The sequence below is a fragment of the Leucopleurus acutus genome (assembly GCF_964270905.1).
Source record: "Leucopleurus acutus genome assembly, chromosome: 17".
NCBI lineage: Eukaryota > Metazoa > Chordata > Mammalia > Artiodactyla > Delphinidae > Leucopleurus > Leucopleurus acutus.
This window is the reverse complement of record NC_139159.1, coordinates 18,897,153-18,922,040: the sequence shown is the minus strand read 5'-3', so window position 1 is coordinate 18,922,040 and position 24,888 is coordinate 18,897,153. Positions and strand designations below refer to the sequence as shown.

The 24,888-nt window shown below is 35.8% G+C and overlaps 1 protein-coding gene across 1 annotated transcript; it reads right to left on the bottom strand.

Annotated features, from left to right (window-relative positions):
• Nucleotides 1-541: 541 nt before the first annotated feature.
• PI15 (peptidase inhibitor 15) lies at nucleotides 542-23,467 on the bottom strand (the record flags this gene model as incomplete). Its single annotated transcript, XM_082858368.1, has 5 exons — nucleotides 542-912; nucleotides 4,127-4,242; nucleotides 4,360-4,492; nucleotides 5,362-5,480; nucleotides 23,195-23,467. 5 exons carry the CDS (start codon nucleotides 23,465-23,467, stop codon nucleotides 777-779), a joined length of 777 nt encoding a protein of 258 aa, XP_082714494.1. The 3' UTR covers nucleotides 542-776.
• Nucleotides 23,468-24,888: the final 1,421 nt, after the last annotated feature.

Genomic DNA, 24,888 nt, shown 5'->3' with positions numbered 1-24,888 from the left:
TTTACAGCAATATAATTAGGTGGCATTATTTCCTGAATATTTTTGTGAGCTTCTTGAAGTCAGGAATCATATTATCTTTGCATGATCAGAACATAACTATCAGAGTGCCTTGCCCATCGTAACCACTCAACACAAGATTCAATAAAAGAGATTAAGCAAAAGGCATGATTTGAACCTTACATAAGTCAAGAGTATCTTTTGGTGAACCCAAGTAAGATAATATATCTCCAGAATGAAATCTGTGGTTGCTTAATTAAATTATTATATCCAGATATTACTGAGTGTTATTTTGCAAATTATCACTTTTGGGGCACTATAGAAGTGGGTGCTGAAGATGGCCCACCACCTCACATACATTTTAGAATAGGATTTTTTAAAATTTCCCTCAAGTTAAGTACAAAATCATATTATTATCTATGTGTTATATCAGCTATGTGTGCGTATATACACACACATACATTATAGGCCAAATATATATTCTATTCCTTAAGCACATAATTCCTTTGGAAAACAAGTTTTGGAATTGGATGCATCAACTATGTCAATACTACATACACAATATTTTAATTTAGGCTTAGAGGTCAGAAAACAGAAATGGATGCTTTGTTTACCTCCAAGGATGAAACAAACATAATAGACAAACACTAATTTATACAATGAATAATAAAAGGAAAAACAAGATTATGGTAAAATATGTATAATATGTGCAAAACTCAATATATATATATGCCTATGATTCCCAGAAACCATTATATTTCCTGGAGGAAAAGACAAGCTTATTTAAACCAGTATAGGTAGTTTGACGTTACTCCTGCAAAACAAAGATTGTCAGTACAAGACCCCCCGTAACTGGGAGGGCAAGCTGAACATGGTACCCCTACTTTATATGGTGCTTCTCCAATCCAGTTGCCCCTTGAAAAAAAAAAGAAAAAGAGAGCATTAGTGCTACTTGCCCATTGTTTAAAATCTGATTGTCCTTAAGCACAAGATCACGTGTTGACATGTGATGATATTTTTAGAAGTCTGTCGTTTTAGAAAAGCACTAAAAGTTATAACCATTTCTCATTTCTACAGTAACTCGTTCTGTATATCTTACTTTTAAAATGTTTTCTTTCTGAGTAAATTAATATTATGTTAATTTACAGATAAGAAGTGAGGCACTACAATGCATGGTGACATTATTAGTCATCCGACACCAGGCTTGATGCTCTCTATCCACTCACCACAGCTGCCTCGTTCCTGCAGCAGCCTTCTAGAGCACATGGGCTGTGTCCACTTAAACTTACTTCTTAAAAAACTCATGCTAATATTATTATAAAGATAGTAAAGTATATACAGATATAGATATATACATGTCCATTATATATATAAAGATATATACACGTAATTCTGGGATGCTTAGAAATGGTGAAATGAGCAAGAAGTTGTTACAAGCATAAAAAATAGGTTTCAAGTGTTCAAAGGATTTCTTCCTCAAGTTGAAAAAATAGTTTAGATTCTCAGTATTCATAAGATGAGATAACGGAAAACTCAGTAAGAGAATAATGGCTCACAGAAGCAGCCATTAAAGGTGATTCCAAAACATTTTCCCGTATGTAAACTCATAGTTATAATTTTTAGTAATACTATTAGTTTTTTGATAATGCTGAACCTATTTGACTGAATTATTATGTGTTATCAATATTTTTCTTCATCTGTAATTATGGCCATGATTATAGTGGTACACCAAATTCACCATTTAGGATAGTTAAAAACAGCCACAATGCCTTATGTTATTAAGCTCTTTTAGCTGTGAGGAAGGAGGCAATGAATGTATTCTCAGTAGCATGGTGATTAGTAACTACAGTACTATACAGCCAGTGATGTGAAGGAAATTGAATGGTCAGGAGAAAATTTGGTTGTAGATAGTAAAAAGTCAAGGTTGAAGATAAGACAACAGTGTAAAGGCTAAAATATGAAACAAGTGGATCTCATCTTTGAGACCTAAATAAGACCAAGCAGGTGACCCATACAGTGCATCTACCAGACATGAACATATCCTTATTCAGTCAGTTGAAAAGTCACGTTTTTATCTATAAAATATCTGTAAAGGAAAAGTTGTCTGTAAAATGAAAAATATGCTGATTATTCATATTACAAAATGAGATGAGATTACAAGGCTGCCCACTCTATCTAGCTTATTCTACACTCTGCCTTCCAGAGAAGCTTCCTCAAGCATAATTTTGGTAATGTTACATGTTTGCTTATGAACATTCAAGGAGGTCCATCCCTCAAGAGTGCAGCTCACTCCTTTATCCTAATCTCTCCCATTCTACATTCATAATCTTATTTCCCTCTATATCTTTACCCAAACCTATAAAAATATATGAACCCAGCCTGTGGTATTTTAATTTCATATTTTTCAACTTATTCTACATAGCTTTTAGAAATTACACAGCACATATTTTTGGTAATGTTAACTTAGAAATACAATTTTATTGTATAAAAATTATTATATATTATATTACAAACTTTTATACGAATGGAAGATAATTGTATTCAGTAGTAGATCAGTCAGTTGATAAACTTATATTATTTTTCCTTCTAATTTTTATTCTATTTCATCTAATTCAATTCATTCTCATTCTCTCATTTCTCTCTCTTTCTCTCTCTAACTCTGTCTCTGTCTCTGTCTCCCCCCCCCAACCCCTTTCCTTCTCTTTTATTTTGCCCCTGAAAAACAGTTATACTTGAGATAAATTCATATTGGGATTGGAAGAAACATAATCAACTATCAGTCAGGATTTTAAAACTTTCTTCATTGCCTAGGTTTCAAAAGAATGGTTCTCTATCACAGCAAATATAGCATACTAACACAATATCTTAAACTCTCAGACTTATAAAACAATCAGACATCTCATCAATAGTATTACAAAATTCCAATCATTGGCCAAAAACAGAATAGTTAAATGAATGTTATAAAAAAACCTCTTTCACTATTTGAGTACTACTTGGCCTATTTATGTCAGAAAGAAGGGTTATAGTCTTAATAGGAAAATATACAGTATAAAACTGAAAATATCAAACAAATACAGTTTTAATGCTTATCATAATGCAGCCACATTTTACTTTCCAAATCTTACTATTCTAATAACTGTGGAGAGGGGACCATCGGGAAAATTGCTATTTTTCTAACTTTGCAAAAACACTGCCACTGGCATACTACCATATAAATGAGTAATGCAGTTATTTGTGAAACATTTTCTCATTCCCTCCCCATACTGGCAAAGCTGGAGAAAATCTTTGTTTGGGACTTACTTTGGAAGACACCAGGAGTGTCATAAATCCTTTGTACATTTTAGTATTTATTCCAAATGAGAACAGACTCATGTATAAATACTGGAACATTTTATCCGAAGAGTCATTGTTATCAAAAAGGCATTTTATCAGATGTTAACAAATGCTTATTTATCCTCATATTATAAAGAATGTTCATAAATGTGAGCCTATTTTATAATCTTTGATCAATTTTCACAATACCTTTTTATGTATGCCATAAGAAGAAATTACTGAGTATTTTTTGTACTGAAATTGAAATCATGGCAAAGCTTTCATTAAAAAGAAGTCATAACATTTAAATTTTCCCTTCTGATTCTGAATGCCTCCTTAACCATCTATGGAAAAAGTAAACTGTGATTGTAATTTTACTCTTAAAAGAAAGAAGAAGGGCTTGTTTTGCTTTCCTAGTGAAAAAGCTAAGCCAACATTCTAGTACTGATTGATGAGAATTCTGTGGTGTTGATAAATTCCCTAGAAGATCCTTTCCTGATGCCTTTTATATAGCTATCAAAAGCCTGAAAGTGTATGTTTATTTTATAATTACCATGCCTAAAGAAAGATGGTAAGGAGAATTTAGTGACTCTCCAAATCACAAATAGTCTTGCCTGCAATTTTAATCTAGAATCCTTGTGAAAAGAAACCTTTCAGCTTATAACTTTTTAGATATACAAGAAGATGGAAGATTTGAGGATTAGTGCTTGTTAGTTAAGTCTTACTCATATTATTTACCTGTTAAAAGTATCTATCAGACTGAAGATATTTAACATCATTAAAGATTCCAAGAAGTAGAATCCAACTGGATACTTACTTTGGGGCATAGTTGCATACCAAATAAACTGCACGGCGCCATACAGCTCCCCAAACATTCATGTTTTGACAAGTATGAATTGCACATCCTATTCGATTGGAAGTGGCCCAAACCATCTGAGAAAGTAAATGGATATACTGTTATTGAAGTTGGAGCGAAGAAAATTCATGTTCACCAAAATAGAGCATTTTTTAAAAGTATGAAGCAAAAATGAACAAAACAATTAAAATAACCTGTGTATAATGTGTGCACATGGGGCCAAAACATCTCATAGGACATCTGGGATTGCAATCCTGGGGATACGGAAAAGCATAATCTTTCACTTCATCATACCATGGCTTGACCAACTGGAGAATAGAGCGATATCTAGATATCAAGAAACACAATGAGAACTTAGAGTACAGTAGTGGCAATATATAGTGGACTCACGTTAAATTATAAGTTAATTGGTCCTTTTGCAGATTATTCATGATAAATCAAGAACATACCCACCCCTCACAATTACCATCATCACCTAGTAGAATCCTCTATTCCTCCAAGTAGAGCCAAGCATGAAAATGCCCAGGACTGGAGCAAGTGATCCTGTATTTGTCTAAGTATGTGTCTGGTTGTTTCAAAAAGAGAAATGCAAATCTTTCAGGAATTATCATCTTTATCTTGTTTTACCACCTGATTTTCCTCCCCTATGTGGAAGAGAATGAGTCTTTGGAATATTGGATGATGACATTCCACAGTGGTAGAAAAATTATCCTATTACTGGGAACAGCTTTATCCATTGTTGCATATACTTGCATATACATACGTGTGCCTATTTATATATACATATATGTGTAAATATATTGAATTTGTACAACACACACAGATACAGGTATATGCAAACATGGGAAGGTTGCATACACAATAATGGCTTCTGCCACCATGAAGGGATTTTTCTGAAGTAGAAGAGAAAGGATACAGGATACAGCCTGATCCTTTCAAAGATTCTGTGAGATAAGGGTAGAATAGAGGCTAAGGGAGGGTGTTCCAAGGGTGAAAGGGAAAACTGGTTTTTCTAGGCCCTTTTAAAAAATTAAATAATCCTTGAAGACATCTAAAACAGTCATAGGCCAAGCATCAGTGCCTGACACATAGTGAGCCCTCTTGCAGATATTACTTGAAATTGGTGTCACTAACCCTTGGAGTCCATAAGCAATAAAGTTGCATGGATAAACAGTATCAGTGAAACTACTTCCTACCTTCCAGTTCGTACAGATAGATTTTGACCCAAAAATCTCAATAAGTAAGAAGGCCCATGGTCCCAAATGCAAGTAGCTGCCCAAGCCTCTGCAGATTTTGCAAGATTTTCATCCCAGACCTGTGAAAGTGAAAAAAACCTTCAGCTTTACTGGGTTTGCTAGTAACAAACAAAAAGAGAAAAGAAATGGCACTACTATTTCCTAAAGTTCTTTCAATTCTGCTTCCTGACTAGAAGAAAGCAAATTTAGACCATTGTTATTCAAAGTTCTACAGTGCAATATTATTATTCCTCAAAAATCTTTATTGTTTTTACAGGGCCATCTAGACCCAAAGTCCAGACATAAGTTTTGGTAAAGGATAGGTTAACAAAAATATCGTATCCAGATGTAACTTGGAGATACCTCATACTGACCACTGAAGTTTGAATCCACCAAAGTCAATTGATTTCCCTGGAGTTTATTCACAGCAAAAAGGAGCCATGCTATTGATATATCTTAAAAATTAATGAGATCAAATTTATTCAAATCAATGTACCAAAATTAACAATGTCTCATAGTCCAACTTTTTAATTGAGATATAATTGATATATAACATTATTAGTTTCAGGTGTACAACTTAATGATTTTTATGTACATATATATTGTGAAATGATCACCACAATAAGTCTAGTTAACATCCGTCACCACACACAGTTACAAATTTCTTTTCTTGTGAAGAGAACTTTTAAGATGTATTCTCTTAGCAGCACTCAAATGTACAATACAGTATTATTAACTACAGTCACCATGCTGTATATTACATCCTCAGGATTTATTTTATAACTGAAAGTCTGTACCTTTTAATCACCTTCACATATTTCACACACCCCACCCCCCAACCTCTGGCAGCCACCTATCTGCTTTCTAGATCTCTGAGTTCAGTATTGTTTTTGTTGTTGTTGTTTTTAGATTCCACGCATATATGAGATCATAAGTTATTTGTCTCTTTCTGACTTATTTCACTTACCATAATGCCCTTAAGTTCCATCCATGTTGTCACAAATGGCAAGATTTCCTTGTTTATTATGGCTGAATAATATTCCATTTATCTACTTATTTGTTGATGGACAATTAGGCTGCTTCCATATCTTGGCTATTGTAAATAGTGCTGTTATGAACATTGGGGTGAAGGTATCTTTTTGAGTTAGTATTTTAATTTCCAGACTAATACCCAGAAGTGGAATTGCTATATCATATGGTAGTTCTGTTTTAATTTTTTGAGGACACTCTATACCGTTTTCCATAGTGGCTGCACCAATTTACATTCCCACCAACAGTGCCCAAGGTTCCCTTTTCCCCACATCCTCACCAACACTTGTTATTTCTTGACTTTTTGACAATAGTCATTCTAACAGGTGTGAGATGATGTCTCACTGTGGTTTTGATTTGCATTTATTCCAACTTTTAAGTGTCAAACTATATTAAATTATAATATATAAATGATATTTTATATCATTTGAATATTTGATAGTAATAATAATATTAGAACTTTTAATTGTTATGAGCTATAAACATAGATTTACTTAATGTAACAGTGTATTTAAGTGAAAGGAAATTAATTTAGTGACTTTGAAATAAAATAGGAAAAAAATTGATGAACCCTTCAGAGATATTTTTACCCTAGAAGGCCATGGCACCCACCCTGAAAAAAGATTTGTTAGCCGCTTAGAAGTTGTCTTAAATTAGAAAAACAAAGTCATCTTACATAAATCTATCTAGAATTACATTAAAATAAATTCACTCACAAAATTACATGAAATCAGAATTATCAAGAAAGGATCTGGAGTAATTCTATGGTGACAGTGGCCATATCTCCACTGTCTGTGTAAAAAGAAAGATCATTCAAAAAGCTATAGTAAAATACACTTTCCTTAATTATCCAGAATATAATCTGCCCATTTTGTGGATTAATTAAATGTGGCAAAACATTACATAATACCCTTTTAATAAGTAAGTAATCAGTGTTAAATACAGTATATAAATGGAAAATACTCATTCTATAATATTTTAAAAGTTAGTGTCTCTTTATATACTTGTCTTCTCCTTTGAATTGATATCATGCTTTTTTACAGTTATAAAAAATACTTTGTATTATTCTTTCACACTTAGCTCTGTAAAATAATCATTTGATATGTTTTATGAATTATTACTTCAAACCTCTCCTTTTGTTTGTAAAAATTCTGTGCAGAAATATCAGTGAACCAAACTAAATTTGCAATGAAAATCATAGTATTCTAGAACTGAAATTAACTTTTAAAAGCATTTTGTTTGGCTAATAATGGATTCATCTAGTATTTACTCTTCTGATATTTTTAATGAAATATGGATTTACAAAATATGGATTTCAGTTCACCAAAATGCAAAATATTACCATTAGATCACAAATGAATTTTAGACGGAATAGCATCAACAAATTATGTCTCTGAGCTAATTGTAGTCACTTTGGGAAAAAAATACATCTAAATATTATTAACATATTGAAGTGGTGTGCACTCAGAACAGTAACTGCTAAAAACACGGCTTTTCTGTGTTTTTATATAATCTTTCTAAAAACAGTCTTTCTTATAGTCTTGTTCTGAAATATCAGCACTGCATGGCACAAATAATACTGAAAAAGAAAATAAAATATCCTGTATTCTAACCCTAAGCCTACTGCTAAGATCATCTGTGACTGAGGACATGTCAATTATTCTGTCTCCCAGTTAACTCATCTCTAGGGTCCCTTTCCTCTTCAGCATTTCATGATTTAGTATCCCTGAGTAACTCCAGCATCAGAATCAGGAAGATCTGTTATATTGACCTATGACTTGTTCAGTTCTAGCCTTTTCCACACCACAGAGAGAGGAAACCTAGATTCTTCACAAAATAATTTAAAGTATTTAAGACAGTTAACAAATTTAAGGTAACTTAGCATATATAATTCTATATGCTTACTCATATACTTAAAACGTATTGTGTATGTCAAAGAGATAAACCAAAGAGTTCATGCCTGAAAAATATCTTACATGAGCACCATTTTTAAATTCTTATAAAGGATTTTGATAGGAAGACCATGTATTTAGCATTACCGTTGCCTACGTTTTTAGGTGTTTCTATGTACAGATACCATAATTAAAATTTTCGAGATGATAGTTGTGAGGGAGGAGAGATGACCACTTTTTTTCATCTCTCCATGTTTGCTTTTAGGAAACTGATGGGAAGGATTTCTGCCTGTCCCTGAAGGAAGATGCTGGAGACCCTGGCAGCACTGGCCAGGTCCCACACAGAGAGTGGGATCATTTTGCCTTCCCATGGCAGACATACCAACTGTCTCTCTGATGCCTACTGCAGAAGAAGTCAGAAAGTCCTGTGCTCTTTCTTGCCTGTTTGTCCCCAGGCAGGACTCACACCCATCCTATAAAGAGGGGAAGATTCTGCTCTGAAATTTAGGAATTGCATATCTACTGTATTTGCTGTCTCCATCTTTCTCCACTGGTTACAACTCCCAGGAGAATATGGGTGAGTGATGTATCCCTTTAATCCACAGTGGTATTTAAATAAGGATAGCTTCTTTCTTATCCAGAAGCTCTAAATAGTGATGAATGTTGCCAGTTTAACCATGTGAAAGAATTCTAACAACTTATACAAATTTAGGGAATGAAGTTGTAATCACCTAAGCATTTGACAAATATATACATTTCTGGATGCTTAGTGGATAATCTATCTGCTGAATTTTGCTGAACACCTGTAATATTTATTTGAAATAAGTTTAGCATCATACCCTACAAATACAGCAAAAGAAAAAAGGTCACAGGTGTATACTTACTTAACATTCTATGGAATGACTAGCAAATATGCAACATATTATGATCATTTGTTAGAAAAGCTAAACACCTTATATTTATTCAGCTTTTATGCAGCTAGCCTCAAATTCTGTATTTCTAGTTCTTGTCCCTCTAAATGGATAAAATACTTTCACAGATAACTGAGTTGTGAACACTTAAAATATCATGCCTTCTAAAAATTAGGCAAAAATTAAGAAAATGATGCATGGAGACAAAAAAACATTTACAGGAGCTAGTAGAAGTTAGATATTATGATTAGATAACTCACAAAGTGAAGATGGCTTAAAACGGTGTCAGAGCGCGCAGAAGCCTATATATGTGCCCTATTGCTCCACAGGATTTTCTTCCATTCTTTGCTGTTACGAGCCATTTAGTTGGTCAGCTTGTAAACTGATTGATTTAGCTCTGAACTAAAATGTTTACCATGAACTACTCTGCTTATCAACAAATTTAGCACCTTGTCTGTGGAAACCACATAGTCTGATTAAGCCATGAGAAGCATCCACAATTCAAACTGATGTCATTTCAATAGCTAGAAGAGTGTGGCTCCAAGAGATAGGAGGCATATGAAAAGAATGAAAAGACCTCAAGTCCAGAGGTCTTCAGAGGTTAAGCCAAAGAAATACAAAATTGAGTCAAAGAATGTCTCAGCATGGGAGAAAATCACTGACTTCCGTAAATTGAAGAATTAGAGAGTGATGTGATCCAGCCCAAAGATGAGGTTGTTTTATCAGCCATTTCCTTAAGTTTTGTTACCCACAACACAGTGGGCACCGGGACATCCGAAACTGTCTTCTTAAACCCCAGACACTATCTCTGGACAATAAGAAATGTAGACCAACTGAAAGGCAACCCTGAAAATTACTTGAGAATATATCCCCAACATTGTTTGATATGACATACTGTTCTTTTTCAAGTGGGTAACATCTTTTAATTCCAAACATAAGAATTAAAGGTAGACGTGTTTGAAAGAATTAAATATAAGGTATTAAAAAGGATAAATATTTCTAGGTAACGAACCTGTACATATTTGATGTTATTAATATTTATAGTGGTTCAGAGAATATGGCAACAGGTTATTAAAGCAATACGTTAGCCTTGTAATTTCAACATAAAATATATCAATAATTATTTATATTTGTGGTTTTAAGTTAAAAATTTTAAGAAAATCTTGTTACAATTTTTAAACAGTATTGCAAAATTTAGAACTTAAGAGTCACTGTGTTGCTTAGGCTTTTAAGACATTTAAATATATGGAAATTATTTTCAATAAGTCAGTTGAAGTACTAAAGGTCAAATATGTTAAATCTATAAATGCAGCTTAAAATTTAAATTAATTAGAATTGTAAGTAGTAACAAACATTAAACAAATGTGATTGCCAAAACTTGCTAGATTTCTGAATAGACCAAAATATATGTAAATGAAGCCAAATTAGAGGAGAACAAGAAATATTAAATTTGAAAATGACCTCTTAAAAAATCTGTTCTGCACGTGGAAACCATCTTCAAAGACATAAAATACTAAAAAATAAAATTATCACACTGAGTTTTTGAAGACACATTCCTAAATTGGTTATTGTCATGGATACTCTGATAGCAATGACATTGGAAACAGTATGGCACGTCGTATAGACACTTATTTTCTTGGACTGACATGTGGTCATTTCTCATATATTTAGATAAAAAGTAAAGGCAGTTTAGATAGACAAGTTTTTGGCTTTTAAAAATAACTCAGCTGGGGCTCTTTGTTCTTTTTCTGGGTTAGATTGGGAAAGCAGTGCTGACTTATAGAAGTGAGAAAGAGCCATTAAAAAGATATTAAGTGATGACAAAATTATTTTCCCTGAGGGCTGCCAGAAGCTTTTAAAAAACACTTCATGGGCATGGTTGTGGTTTTGTTTTGAAATTGGGGTTTATTCCCTTTCAGTGGAAATGCTTGTGAAGTGCCAATAAAGGAAACTGAGAGCTGAATATATGACCCAGTGTTAAACCAGACAGGAGGGAAGAATGGGCCTTGGTAAGACTGGGGGGGGGGGGGGGGTGCGGCACAGGAAGAGAAAAGGATTTCCCATGGGTAATTGGGGGCACTAATTAGATTAATTAAATGATATTAAACCAATTATACTTTTAAAAAGAACTAGTTAAGGAACTTGATTTAAAAAAAATTCCCTCAAGCCTCAAAAATGGCCATAAATATGGGACCACATTATACCACAACGTGGTATAGGACCAACGTGGGGTCCTAAGCATTTTTTAAATGTTTAAATGAAAATAGTGAAGACTTTCCTCAGGTAAGATGAGTGCTACCTTTTATGTAGGTGGAAAAGGTAAATTTCTATAAAAAAAAGATGTAAAAGTATACTTTTTTTAGAGGTATTCTGAACTGGATCATTGCCAGCAGCATAAAATTCTTAAAAACAAACACAAAAGGACTTCTCTTGACCCCTTTTCATCTTCGTCTTCCAATGCACTATTCCTCTTCTTCCTTTTACAATGAAATTTGAGTGTTGTCTTAACAGAGAATTTTCAGTTTTTCTTCTTCTACTCTTGAGCCCACCACAGGCAGGTTCCCCCCGCTACCTCCACTCTACCCAAATTGCTCACATCAATATCATAAATGGTCATTTCCTGGTCACCATGTTATTTGTTCTATCAGCAGCTTTTAGAATGCCTGACCACTTGCTCCTCCTGGACCCACTTCCACCCCCTGGTTTCATGACCCCACCCTTGCCTTGTTTTTCTCTGGCTGCTGCCTTGTTTTCCTCCATATGTTTGCTGATTCTTCCTCATCTCCCTAACCTGTGCATGCTGGAGGGTTCCCAGGACTGAAGCCATGTCTCTGTCTGTCTCTCTGTCTGTTTGTCTCTCTCTCTCCCTCTCTCTCTCTTCTGTTTCATCAATTCACTGCCTAGGTAACCACATCCAGTCTCACACATTGAAATACTATTTATAAGCTGGTGGTACTCTTCCAAATTATATCTATAGACCTCTCCACTGAATTCCAGACTGATTTATCCACCTATCCACTTTAAACCTCTACTTAACAAGTCCAAAATTGAGTTCCAGTATTTACAACCCTACCGCCACTCCCTACCCTCTAACCAGCTACTCCTACAGTCTTCCTCCCATCAGTGGATGACATTACCCTTTTTCTTCTGGTTCAGGGGTCACCAGATCTATCCCATTGCCTACTTATATGTTATCTATAGCTGTTTCTGTGTTACAGTGGCAGCACGGACCACAAGGTCTGCAGAGCTAAACGTATTTACCATCTGGTCCTTTACAGAAAAAGTTTACCAATTGCTTTTGTAGTTGCTCAAGCCAGAGAGTCCATAGCCATCTTTACTCTTTCTTTGCTTAATAATCTTTATATGCTCTATCAGCAAATCTTGTCGATCCTGCCATCAAAATCCTATCTATCCAGAATATACCCATTGATCATCACTATTATTACCACCACCTTGAGTGAAGCCACCATCATTTGTTATCTGGATTATTGAAAAAGACTCCTAGCTGAGGGAGTGTTTCCTACATATAAAGCCTTAATATATAAATTAAGGAAGGCATGGATAAAAGAAAAATATTCAGAATTTGAGGTAAGATTATTTAAACAGGATTGGTGATTAGGAAATAAAGGCAAAAAAAATTTCAGTGCTTTAATCTATGCATGGCTCAATCTATACCTCAGTCAAGTGCTTTGAAAATACCAAAGTGCTATTTAAATATAATCAAACTCAACTGATTGGGTTGGGGGTTGGTCTAGTAATGAAAATGAGTATTGGGTGTAAGATGACAAAATGCAACTGCTGCTTGACATCCGGACAGTTATATGAGAGAGAGAGAGAGAGAGAGAGAGAGAGAGAGAGAGAGAGAGAGACTTGGAAATGAGTGAATTTTTCCCCACCCAAAGAGGCTCTTCCTTTTTAAACAATTGCTGACAAGTAGGAAGTGGGCACAATGTCTCTAAACCTTAAAACTTTTCAGGATAATCTAGAAATCCTGATGTATATGTGAAATGTATCCACTTCTACATGTTGCCAAATAGCCTTTTAAATGTAAAATTCTCTACAGTTCAACACTTGGCAGAGCAAATTAAACATGACTACTAATTGGAATGGTTAATGGGCCTACAGTTTATGAACTCTGATAGGAGGTATCATTGTCACCATTACGCTTATGTAGATGTGTGATCTTAATACACAAGGATGGTGGCAAGAAAGAGTGACCCTGGAACTGTCTTGGCCCCAAATCTCCTTACACCAAACTTACCAGATGGGGACTGCTGTTTTGTTATCAACAATGGAAAATGCAAGAAATGCAAATTTCCAGATCAACCAATAGAATCCTAGATAATTCGTTAATCTAGGCAGCTAGTAATTGACCACTTATTGGGAGGGCTGTACAGTATTGGGTACTGGGAATTCAACAGTCAGCAAGACTGACATGGACTCTGCTTTACAGTTTAGGAAAGAGACAGGCAATTAACGCACTACCAAATAAATAGTGAATTTATTCCTGTGTGTATGTGTAATGTAAGAGGTAGCATGGGGGGTGGGGAGGGACTTGATTTTCCATTCCCTTAATGGCACAACTTCTTACCTTTTCCAAGATTTTCAGAAAGCAAATATCTTCGTGCCACCTTCCTTACGCTGGCCATACTCTGGTTGCAAGAGGTGGTGTGTACAGGTATTTCACACAAAAGGGCTGGAGGCTTAGAAAGAGCTGGGTGACTGGGGGACAAAGGTTTAAGGCATAGATGCTCACAGGCTTCAAAGGCTTGAAACACTATCATAATACAGAGTTTTCCTATGTGGTTGCCAAGGTTAGAAAGAGTACAGGAAGCAAGATTTGATTCCATATGAAGAAACACTTTCTAATATTCAGCGATGTCCTCAGATAAAAATGCATGTGGAGCGGGCTCAAGAGCAGGAGATGAACTCATGGAGGGGAGTGTGTATTGTAGTCTTTCAAAGCATGGGCTCTGTTGTCATACAGAACTGCTTTCTCATCATTTTGATTTACTTACTCTGGGACCTGGGGGAAGCAACTTACGCTCTCCAAACTTCAAATTTCCTGTCTCTAAATGAGGAAAACTGTCCCCATCTCACGAGACTGTTGTGAAGGTTAGGCAAGATAGTGATTGAAGAGAATTTAGCACAGCTCTAGCACGGCAGGGTGTACAGAATGGTAAACGCTATTATTATTGGAAGATCAGGCACTGGAAGAGTGGTGGTGTCTGTGAACTAGAAAGATGCCTAAAGTGAGAGGTAATGAGAGGTGCACTTTTGATCACCTTATCTGGCAGCCTGAAGTTTGAGACACATCAAGCTTTAATCTCAACTTAGCAGGCAATCAGAGAAAGTGAAAACATAAACCCTGAAGCAACAAACTAATCAGAAACAGAACTGTGTATAGATAACAAGGACCTTGCTTCTTGGCAACATAACATTAGACAGTGGAAGATAAAAATTAGAGAACATTTCAGAAGTTTTAAAACCTATTAATTCCCCTCCTTAAATCCCTCTTTAACATATGTTTTATCTTTAAATTTAAAGACCATTTGTTGATGGATTCTAGCAACAGTTCCCCTTTCCCGGGAAATTAATACCCACCAGCTATCATTTAATACTGTAGTTATATGCCAGGAAGACATTTTCATGTGTGGTTAATTTTTTTCACCAACTCAGTGTTACAATCAGCTAAAAACTGACTTCTTGATTGTTAAACTATCTTGTGAGACACATGCAAACCCCGTACCTTGCTGTTGCCCACTTAGAAGAATTCAAATGCCTTTCCGCCTACCTACTGCTTGCTGAAAACATGATCTCACTGGAATGCAGAGACAGATTTGGTAGAATGTTCATATTTAATGAAATTATGAAATGTGAATTTGATGCACTTTGTAGGGTAAAAAAATATTGTGCCCTTAAGCAACATTCCTGGACTGTTTCAGTTTGGAGTATGTGATGTGAAATTTTAAGAGTCATGAAGTTTAGTCTAAACACACAACTTTGGCGGCATTCTTCCATATTTGTGTCAAAAAAATGCTTGGTACCTGATTTTAGACTCTATGGGTAACATAGACTGGGAACATTCAAATCATACCCCTCCAAACCTCAGTCCATGATGTATTTTATGCCAAACATTTCTCTTGACCATTTTAAGCTGTTAGTCTTTATATTCCCTGCCTTCTTTCCAAGCCATTCTTCAGAAATTCTCATAGACAATTAAACATCTCAAGTTCATAACCATTTAATGGCCATTGACCGACTATTAAATGGTTTTCAGATATACTAAATTCAGGACACCAGCCAGACTAGTCAACTTCGATTTTTCTGAAGTCCTTTGATTAGTTTCCAGAAAAACCTTATCCTGAGTGTGTCAGAAGACTAGATGGACCTGGTGCTATCTAGGCCCCTGAAATAGATTTGGAGTCATGTTGACTTAAGTCTCAGCACTGATTCTAAAAAAAAAAAAAAAAAAAAAAAAAAAATATTCTTAAAAGATACATGAAACTTTTTGCAAAAATTCTTGAGTAGATTCCCAGACATAAAATCATGCATCCATGCTGTCTCCATGACACTACCCTACCCCCATTATGTAAAGTGGTCCATTCTGATTACCAAAGCATATTCCCAACCAAAATTCTTTGTATTGGAAGAATGTTCCCTCCCACACACTAGCTACTTTTTTCAACCTCTGTAGATGTGTACCCTGGATGATAAACCTTCAGCTACTTAATGACTACCAGAAACCTGCACTTTATTTTGTGTTCTCCAACTCAGGGAAGCCCAATTGTCCTAGTCAAAGATGGAGGCATCCTCCTTGGCTTCTCCATCATATAAATCCTTATGCCACTTCTTCATATAAATCACTTACACATACTGATTTGATCCCCAAATTCATTTTGTCACATCCCTATGTCCTTAAATGTCACTGAGGCTTCAATTATCTCTCGCCCAGGCTATTATAACGGTCTCTTGACTGTGCCATTACTCTGCCTGTCTCCAATCCCTTTCTCAACCTGTAGCCAGAATGACCCTTCTGAAGGCAAATTAATTACACAACTTAAAACCTTCAACCACTTCCCTTAATCTTAGAATAAAACTCAAACAAGTTTCTGCTTGCCTTCCCAGCCTCATCAAACATCACTTTTTCTTTTATCCTCTACATCCAAGCCACACTGAATTTCATCTGTGCCTTCAAGGTACCATGCACCTTCCCAAAACACCCTTCCCCACCTTTAGCACACAGCTCACTGCTTTGCCCACTTACTCGTCCATTCACAGTACTTCCTATCAAGAAATGTCTTTTTGCTCCCTGCTGAACCCCTCAGCACAATGCCAGGCACAGGAATAAATACTGTGGAATGAGTGATTGAATACTGAGTGACCCCTGCCCACCTGAGCACCATAGCCATGTGCTCTTTACATGGAATGCCCAGCAAAGGTTAAAAGACTTCATTCAGTTGTTCCATAGATTGTTACTGAGTGTTCTCTGTGGGACAGATATGATGCTAGGTTCTACAAATAGTCAGCAGGAATATAATAAAATTTTCTGTACCATTGCATATGGTCAAATATAATATGCCACCAAAAAAGCAGTGTTGAATACTAGGAAATATGGTCGATATGTATGTCGATATAGCCTATGTATGATTCAAAGCTCTTCCTTCTACCAACTGATGGTGAGGTTCTGAATCATATCATGTTAATGTTTTTACATTTGCACATCTTAGAGCCTGTACTCAAAACAGTCATAAACAAAATGTCCTTACTTTCAGCTGGCTCCATAAGTGGAGAGCTAAACATTCATATATAAGCAATACTAAGTAACTAATACTACGCAACATGCACCTTGGAAGAAAATTCATACAAAATGTGCCCAGTCTCCATTTGAAGCCAAGACACTTAAAAGGTTCTACATGTAGGAGAACAGGAATGTGGAGTTCCAAATGAGCTGGAGAAATGCCTTCCTGTCAGCAATCTTTCTCAGTTCCCTGCTGGCTGGCAGTGTTCTCAGGAGGCTTTCTAGTGGTCATAAAAGCATTCATTGAAAAAATTTAAGTTAGACACATCAAATTTCTCATAAGAAGAAAATTGAGTTATCCTTCCCAAATGAGAGGAAAGGTGCCATCTGGTCCAGTATATGGTTTCATTTAAAACAACGATAAGGATAGACATCACAAGTGTTTTGTCAACTATGAATAATTTAAAAAAACCGTCTTTTACATTATCTACATTCTCTTACACACAAAGCCCAAATAAACAAAATCCAAATTTTTCCTTATTCTCAAGACATAAATTACTGTAGGCAAATACTTTACTGGCTGTTTCTGAGGACGGATTAATCTATTCTCCATTCATTCATTTGAGTCATGCTTTCTGTAACTTTACTACCTGCTGTGACTTGGTAACTAGTATTTTTCTCTTTTCCAGAAGAGTATAGGAGACTGATTCCCTTAGCTCTGCAAATAATATTTGCAGGCACCAAACAAATGAAATAGGGCATATTATCAATATAGCTATTTTGGCTTCTTGAAATTACATTACACATTTTTTTTTTCATTTTTAAGTTGTTCAGTTCATATCTATCATTATCTTCACGCTGTCTCCTACCTGTAGCCTAGATGGCTACCATTAACTGTTCATACCTGTCACTGTGGTAGGTATAGGTGTCCAGTTCCTCCTAACCTTTGACTAAAAGAATGGCCCTGTTGGGCTTCCCTGGTGGCACAGTGGTTGAGTCCACCTGCCGATGCAGGGGACGCGGGTTCATGCCCCGGTCCGGGAAGATCCCACATGCCGCAGAGCGGCTGGGCCCGTGAGCCGTGGCCGCTGAGCCTGTGCTCCGCAACAGGAGAGGCCACAACAGGGAGAGGCCCGCGTATGGCAAAAAAAAAAAAAAAAAAATGGCCCTGCTGATTCAGTGGTTGCCACCTCTTGGGTCACCTTCACAGCCGATCTAAACTCCATCAATTGATAGTGCCATCTTTCTCATATGCACCTCTGACCCTGCTCTAAAACCTCCATGGCCTCCCTAATTGCTCTTGTATTAAGTGATCCTCAATCTTTTCTCAAAATCCTTGAAAACATGGCGAATGTGTTATGCTTTTTCTCTCCTGGCAATTTTGTTCATTCATTGCTTTACCTACTATAACATCCAATCCTACCCTTTCCTGAGCATCTATCTCATATACTCTTCCTCTAAGCAGCCTTTCATGATTTTGCCAACTAGAGATTACCTCTTCTTTCTTTTATTTCTCCATGGTATTTTGGTCTGTACTCTTTTATTACATCAGTCTTACACAGCAGCGTCTTATACTGAATTATGTGCCTAAGGTTTTTTTTTTTTTCTGCTTGTTTTTCCTGTTTTGTTTACAGTTTAAATACAAAGATTTCTGTTATCTTTGGATCTCATCCTCTCACAGAAGGACTTCAAATTTTTTAAATTAATTTATTCAATTGCCTTAAATTCAAGAAATATCTTACAAATTTTACTCCATGTATGAGTCTTGTAATTTCATTCTTTTAGGGAATGATTCTTATTCTAAGAAACTAGTGTGGTCTGTGGTTTAGAGTCACGGTTTAAGTTGCCCTTAGGAAGAATGAAAAACAGCTGGTGTCCAAGGAGCTATGGAAATTTGTCAAAAAACTAATCGTAGAACAGAAGCCAAGAGTTTGACTTGCATATCTTAAGCTCTATCTATATTATTATTTTTTGAAAGGATACAATGTTTGGAAAATCATGGCCAGTATACCCAAAGAAGATATTATACACTAAAATATGAATGTCAACACTCTAGTGTTCAAATTGTGTCCACTTAATTTACTCAAGCATATGCTAGCATAACCAAGTACTTAAAGAGGATAAAATCATTTAATTTTAAGGGGCTTTTTGTTTTTTAGAATTTTGAAAAACTTCTTTCATATTTTAGGTGCATAGGATAAAATGTTATTATAAATGATGAGCGAACTTTAAATATAAATAATAATATCAAAATTGATTCAAGTTATAAACATGTAACAATTCATAGGGATTTCAAATTCACCAAATAATGGTTGATTACTGTCTATACACAAGAAATTTCCCAAGAAAATAGTTATACAAAGGTGAATAAACATAGACTGAGCACCCTGAAAGCTTAAAAATTAGGAAGATTGCAAGAAATATACAAATAACTGTAAATTGAGTCTGATTTTAATAAGAGCAGTGTGATAAACGTAATAGGCTGCAGTGGTTCAAAAGAAGGAGAAATCAAATATGACTGTGAATGTAAGAAACATCAGTGAAGGACACAACATTCTTACATAAAACTTGAAGGGTAGCATTATAAATATTGGAATAAGTTAAGGAGGAGACATTAGAAGGTGAGGAAATGGCATGGGAAAAGGCTCAGAGAGTAAAGTTGTGAATGAAGGGGATTGCAAATCAGGCTGGTGCAATTAGAAACAGCCCTGATACCAAGGGGGAAAGGGGTGGGGTGGGAGGAATTGGGAGACTGGGATTGATACATATATATTATTGATACTATGTATAAAATAGACAACTGATGGGAACATACCATACAGCACAGGGAACTCTACCTAATGCACTGTGGTGACCTAAATGGGAGGGAAGTCCAAAAGGGAGGGCATATCTGTATGTGCATGGCTGCTTCATTTTGTTGTGCAGTGGAGGCTAACACAACATTGTAAAGCAACCATACTCCAATAAAAATTAATTAAAAAAAAATAGAAAGAGCCCTGAGCTGAAGACCATCTTCTATGAGGCTCCCATAGTGATATCACCCACTGATGGGGAGTTTGAACACAGGGCTGGTAGCCATACTGAGGTAAGTGTCCTAAGCTTTTGAGGTCCATATTTGAAGTTAGGAATTGAACTCACTTTCGAATTGTTCCAAAGCAATGTTAAACAAATTAAAATAAAAGTAACAGTGTTCAACTGAGATCTGTATTTTTCACCTGGCCTGGAGGTTAAAGTCACTGACATTCTTGCTCTGACCTGTTAGATTTTATTTCTCTCAAAGTTTCTCTGAGTCTGCATGAGGGATCCAATTTATTTCAGTTGGTCAGTTTACTCACAGAGACTTAGGATTTCACTAAATTGAGCACATTTTTCTAACTGAAGTAATCTGTTCCTCTCCCCCCACCTCAGGGAGTTTGCCCACTCTCTTCCCTCTGTCTGGAATGGTCTTCCCCCATCTATCAGTGTGGCTTACTGCCTCACCTTCCTCCAGGACATCTCAGGGAGCCCTTCTCTGACCACACTATTAAATGTCCCAGCCTCAACCTGCTTTATTTTTCTTCATAACCTTATCACCTTCTAACATACTATGTAATTTATTTATCTTGTTTATTGCCTGATTGCCCACCCAGGAGGCCAAGGACTGTCTATTTTATTCATGAATTTATCCTAGATGCTTAGAATAGTACCTAACATATAGTAAATGCTCCATAAATATTAAGTGAATAGATACATGTGTGATGAAGTGTATGCAGTATTTACATGATAATTTGAGACAATGTTACTTTATAGAGCTTAATATTCTGACTACTGTTTCTCGTTAACTTTACTAAGTGAAGAAGGATTTATAAAGCATTTACTATATAACAAGCACTGTATCTGGTTCTTACAAAATAAATTATTATGTAGTAGCTCCCATATTTGAAAAGCAAATAATAAGAAAGGAATGACAAATAGAATATGAAAACTATATGATTTCAGCTGGCATTGCAGAGAAGGAAACAGTGATATCCTGACATCTCCAGCAGTTTCCCCCAGTGTAGTATCTGCTCGGTCTAGAGAATGAAAAGATGCTCCCCAATACAAGCATAGGCTTTGAAATTACACAGACCTTAACTCTAATTCCAATGATACCGTTCATTATCCAAACCACCTTCACCTAGTCATTAACTTCTTTGTGTCTAAGTGATTTCATTGGTAAAATGAGGATCGAAATCTTAACCTCACAGGGAGACTGAGCTATCAAATGAGATCATCTGTGGAAACAATTAGCCAAGTCCTTGGCACATAGAAACAATTTAATAAATGCATGTGGAATGAATTAATTCTTGATCAGTGGGGAAAAGTATAACTAGAAAAATGTGGCTTTTTAAAATATATTTCTACTGCATTGTACCCCACATATTATTCATGATGATCCCTCTTCCCTCAATATTATTGAAATAATAAATTGCATTATATATTGATTGGTTATCATACAAATTATTGTTCCCATTTCACAGAGAAGGAAGTAGAGTTTTATGCATATTAAGTAACTTGCACAAGGCCACAAAGTACACAGCAGAGTTAGGATTTCACCCCACATGAAGTCCTCTCCAAAGCCGGTTCATTTGTCTTGATCCTTACCTTAGTCTGCATAGCTATGTGATTGCCGCCAGAAAGTATTCCCTAAACCTGCAGTCTGGATAGCATACCTTTTTGAGCTCACATAGAATCTTATGCATATTTCTCTCATAATGCATGATGTTTGAAAACATGTTTCTTCCTCTCCTTTCTATACCTGGGCATCACCTTCTAGAAACACCTGTTCAATGTGAGTAATTGTTCCTATTTTTAGATCTTGAACAGGTTTTCACTGGGCACTTTCACAGTAAGCTCACAGAAACCCATAAAAACTAACGTTTATTGAACATTATTTTTCTGTAGGCTCTGGTCTAATTATTCTAGTCCTCAACTCCATACATTCCTCATAACAACCCCATATGGCAGATACTACCTTTATCCTCATATTAGAGATGATGAAAATAAAACACAATTAGGTTAATGAATTCACTCAGCTTATATTCCAGGACTGGGGTTTGAACCCAAACATTTAGATTCCAGACTACATATTCTTAATCATGAGACTATATTGCCCCTCATACACCAGGACTGATGACATCTTCTTTTCCACTTTCATTTAAAAATCCTAGAAAAATGCATTTTCATAGAGTCTAAATTGTACTTCTATGAACCATGACTCTCTTACATTTGGCAAGTCTGTATTTTTCTTGTGACACTGATTTCTACAATTAGTCAAACTTTAAAAGCTTATTTAAATAAAATAGATACATTTAGAATCTGACAGAAGCCCCCAAATTTTAGGTCAGCACTTACAGAGTGTTGTTAGTGGTACTGCCATACCCACCCCAACTTAGAAATACCATACTGGTGGTCTTCATTGCCTTAAACAGGCTCCAAGCTGTGCTCTTGGAAGGTACTGGAAGTTAAACCATAACCTTGTATAAATTCAAAACCAAAAACAAAGAAACTTTAAAAAGACATCTATCCTTTTAATACCAACTTTTTAAAAAAACTTTCCAAGTAAAATGATTTAAACACAGAGAGCCTATTTTTTATTTTTAAGAGAGAGCAAAGAATGTGTTCATGGCAAGTTGGAACAGTGTGCAAATGTGCTGACTTCACTGTTATCTGAACGACAAAGCATTAAATCACAAGAAGGAAAAAGTCAGCATGTTCTCTGAGAATACAAATAGATTAGTGTCAGGAAGAGCTTTGTCCAAGAAAGGAAAGAGACACCTACCCAGAGAATAATTCATGCACATGAAACCTATAATTTAAAAAAATCATTTTCAAAAAATATTTTAGCTGATAAATATGACTATTAGATAAACAAAGCACAGAAAAAGTTCCATGTGAATTTTTTTTTAAGTGGACCTTCCAAATGTGATCAGTCATCACACCCCACTCTTTACCTCTTTCTTATATAAGACCTGATTCATTAATGGTTATGGAACTCACACAAAAATATTAGATCCCTTTCCTCCCTTTTAATTATATGATGGAACAGTACTTAAGTTTACCAGGCACTTAAGAACATTCCCTAAATTAAAAGGTGTAAAAAACCCCATATCCCTTAACATATGAATTCTTTAGATTCTCCTAATGTACAATTTAAGTAAAGCGTCCTCACTCAGAATTCAAAGAAAACAAGGTTCTCTTACCATATATTCCATGTTTGCTGCTGGTGGGAACACTTTGCCCCGAACTTGGTTATGATAATCAAGAATGGCGATCATGTCATTCTGCGAAATGTAGCGCTTCCGCCTGGCTTTGGGGATGTCCGCAGAATCTAGTTGTGCTTTTAGAGCTGCTTCAATATCAGTGAAATTATTGGTTGGCGGGGATGAGTCAGTGGAATTGAGTAAGATGACGGCACTTGCTTCACAGAGAAGGGAGAGCAGGAGTGCACTGCTGATGGCAGAGACTGCTATCATTTTGAGAGGTGGAGAGGGAGAGGCCACAGAGTTTGCCTTAAAGCAGAAAGGTAGAGTTAGGGTCTATGAAAGGAAAAAAAAAATAGGGCCAGAGGGTATGAATTTACAAAATCATTGCTTGACTTGACTTTCTTCAAAAAATCCAAGCAAATGCTGAACTCAAGCCTAGAAGACAACCTGTAGTGGTCTCTATACATTTTACTTGGTGTTATGAAGCAGTCCCCTAAGAGGAACTTCCTATAGCTAGAGAAAAATAAACAGCATGGCTACTAAGCCTAAAATGAATGTGAGCCATTTACCCCAAACGCCTGAGCCACAGAATGCATTACTGCATATTTATTTTCAGAGGGAAATCTTTAGGAATTGAAATTCATCTTGAGAGTGAAAAGGAAAAATGCATCACAGGTAATAACAGAGAATGTGCTGATAATGTCCCCCAGACATATATGGACACCAAGTAATAGAACAGATAGAAAAAAAAAGTTATAATAATCCAATCTCATTTCTAAAAAAAATAAAAATGTGAGCTACTTTAAAAGCAATGCATGCAAAATAAACTTGTTGAGCTAAATAGCTTACCTCTGCACAATGCCAAAATGAATATAGTATTCTTCCAAAAATTTAAAGTTCTTTGCTAGGTTGTAGCATGAACTCTTGTAAGAGGAGTGTGTCTTATTACAAACTCTCAGAGCAAAACTCTGCAAGGTTTGAGTGCTGCTGGCTACAGGAGCAGCTAACAGCTTTTATATGTCACAGTCTGCAACGTCCAGAAAGGGCAGTCTTTCTTAGGGTCTCTCTTAGCCAAAATCAAAGGGGAGGGGTTTTGGATAGAAAAAACAGTGATTGGGTGGCAACCTTTTTATGTGGGTGGTGAGGAAATTGAGTCACACCCACAGCTTACAAAGTACAAACCATAAAAGACAAACCCCTTTTGCTCTGAGCTTCCACCTTTTCTGTGACTGGTTAATTTTCCTCATTTAATGCCTTCTAGTTCCTGGTTCCCATACAAAAAAAGGAGAAAAAAAAGGGACTGTGAGTTTTTGAAAACACAGAAGGTTGAGTAACAAGCAGTACATTTTTTTTTTTTAAGACAGTAAATGACATGGGAGCTGAAAAGAGCAAGCTGATATTAACTCAAAAGATCAGCTCACATAGTTAATCTGGGTGGCCACAAATATGATTCAAAAGAGATGCCAAGCAAATCAGTAGTAGTCAAACTATAGCATATGATATTGGGATAATAGATGCTCAAGTGGTTGCACTTTCTGTCTCCATGTGGCTTTATTCCTCTAATTTTTATATTTAGTCTCTCTCTATCTCTTTCTCTTGTTTCACTCTCTCTCCTTTTTTTCCTTTCTCTACACAGAGGCAGCAAATTACCTGCCTTTTACCTGCCTTGTATAGAATGCAAATAGAGAAGC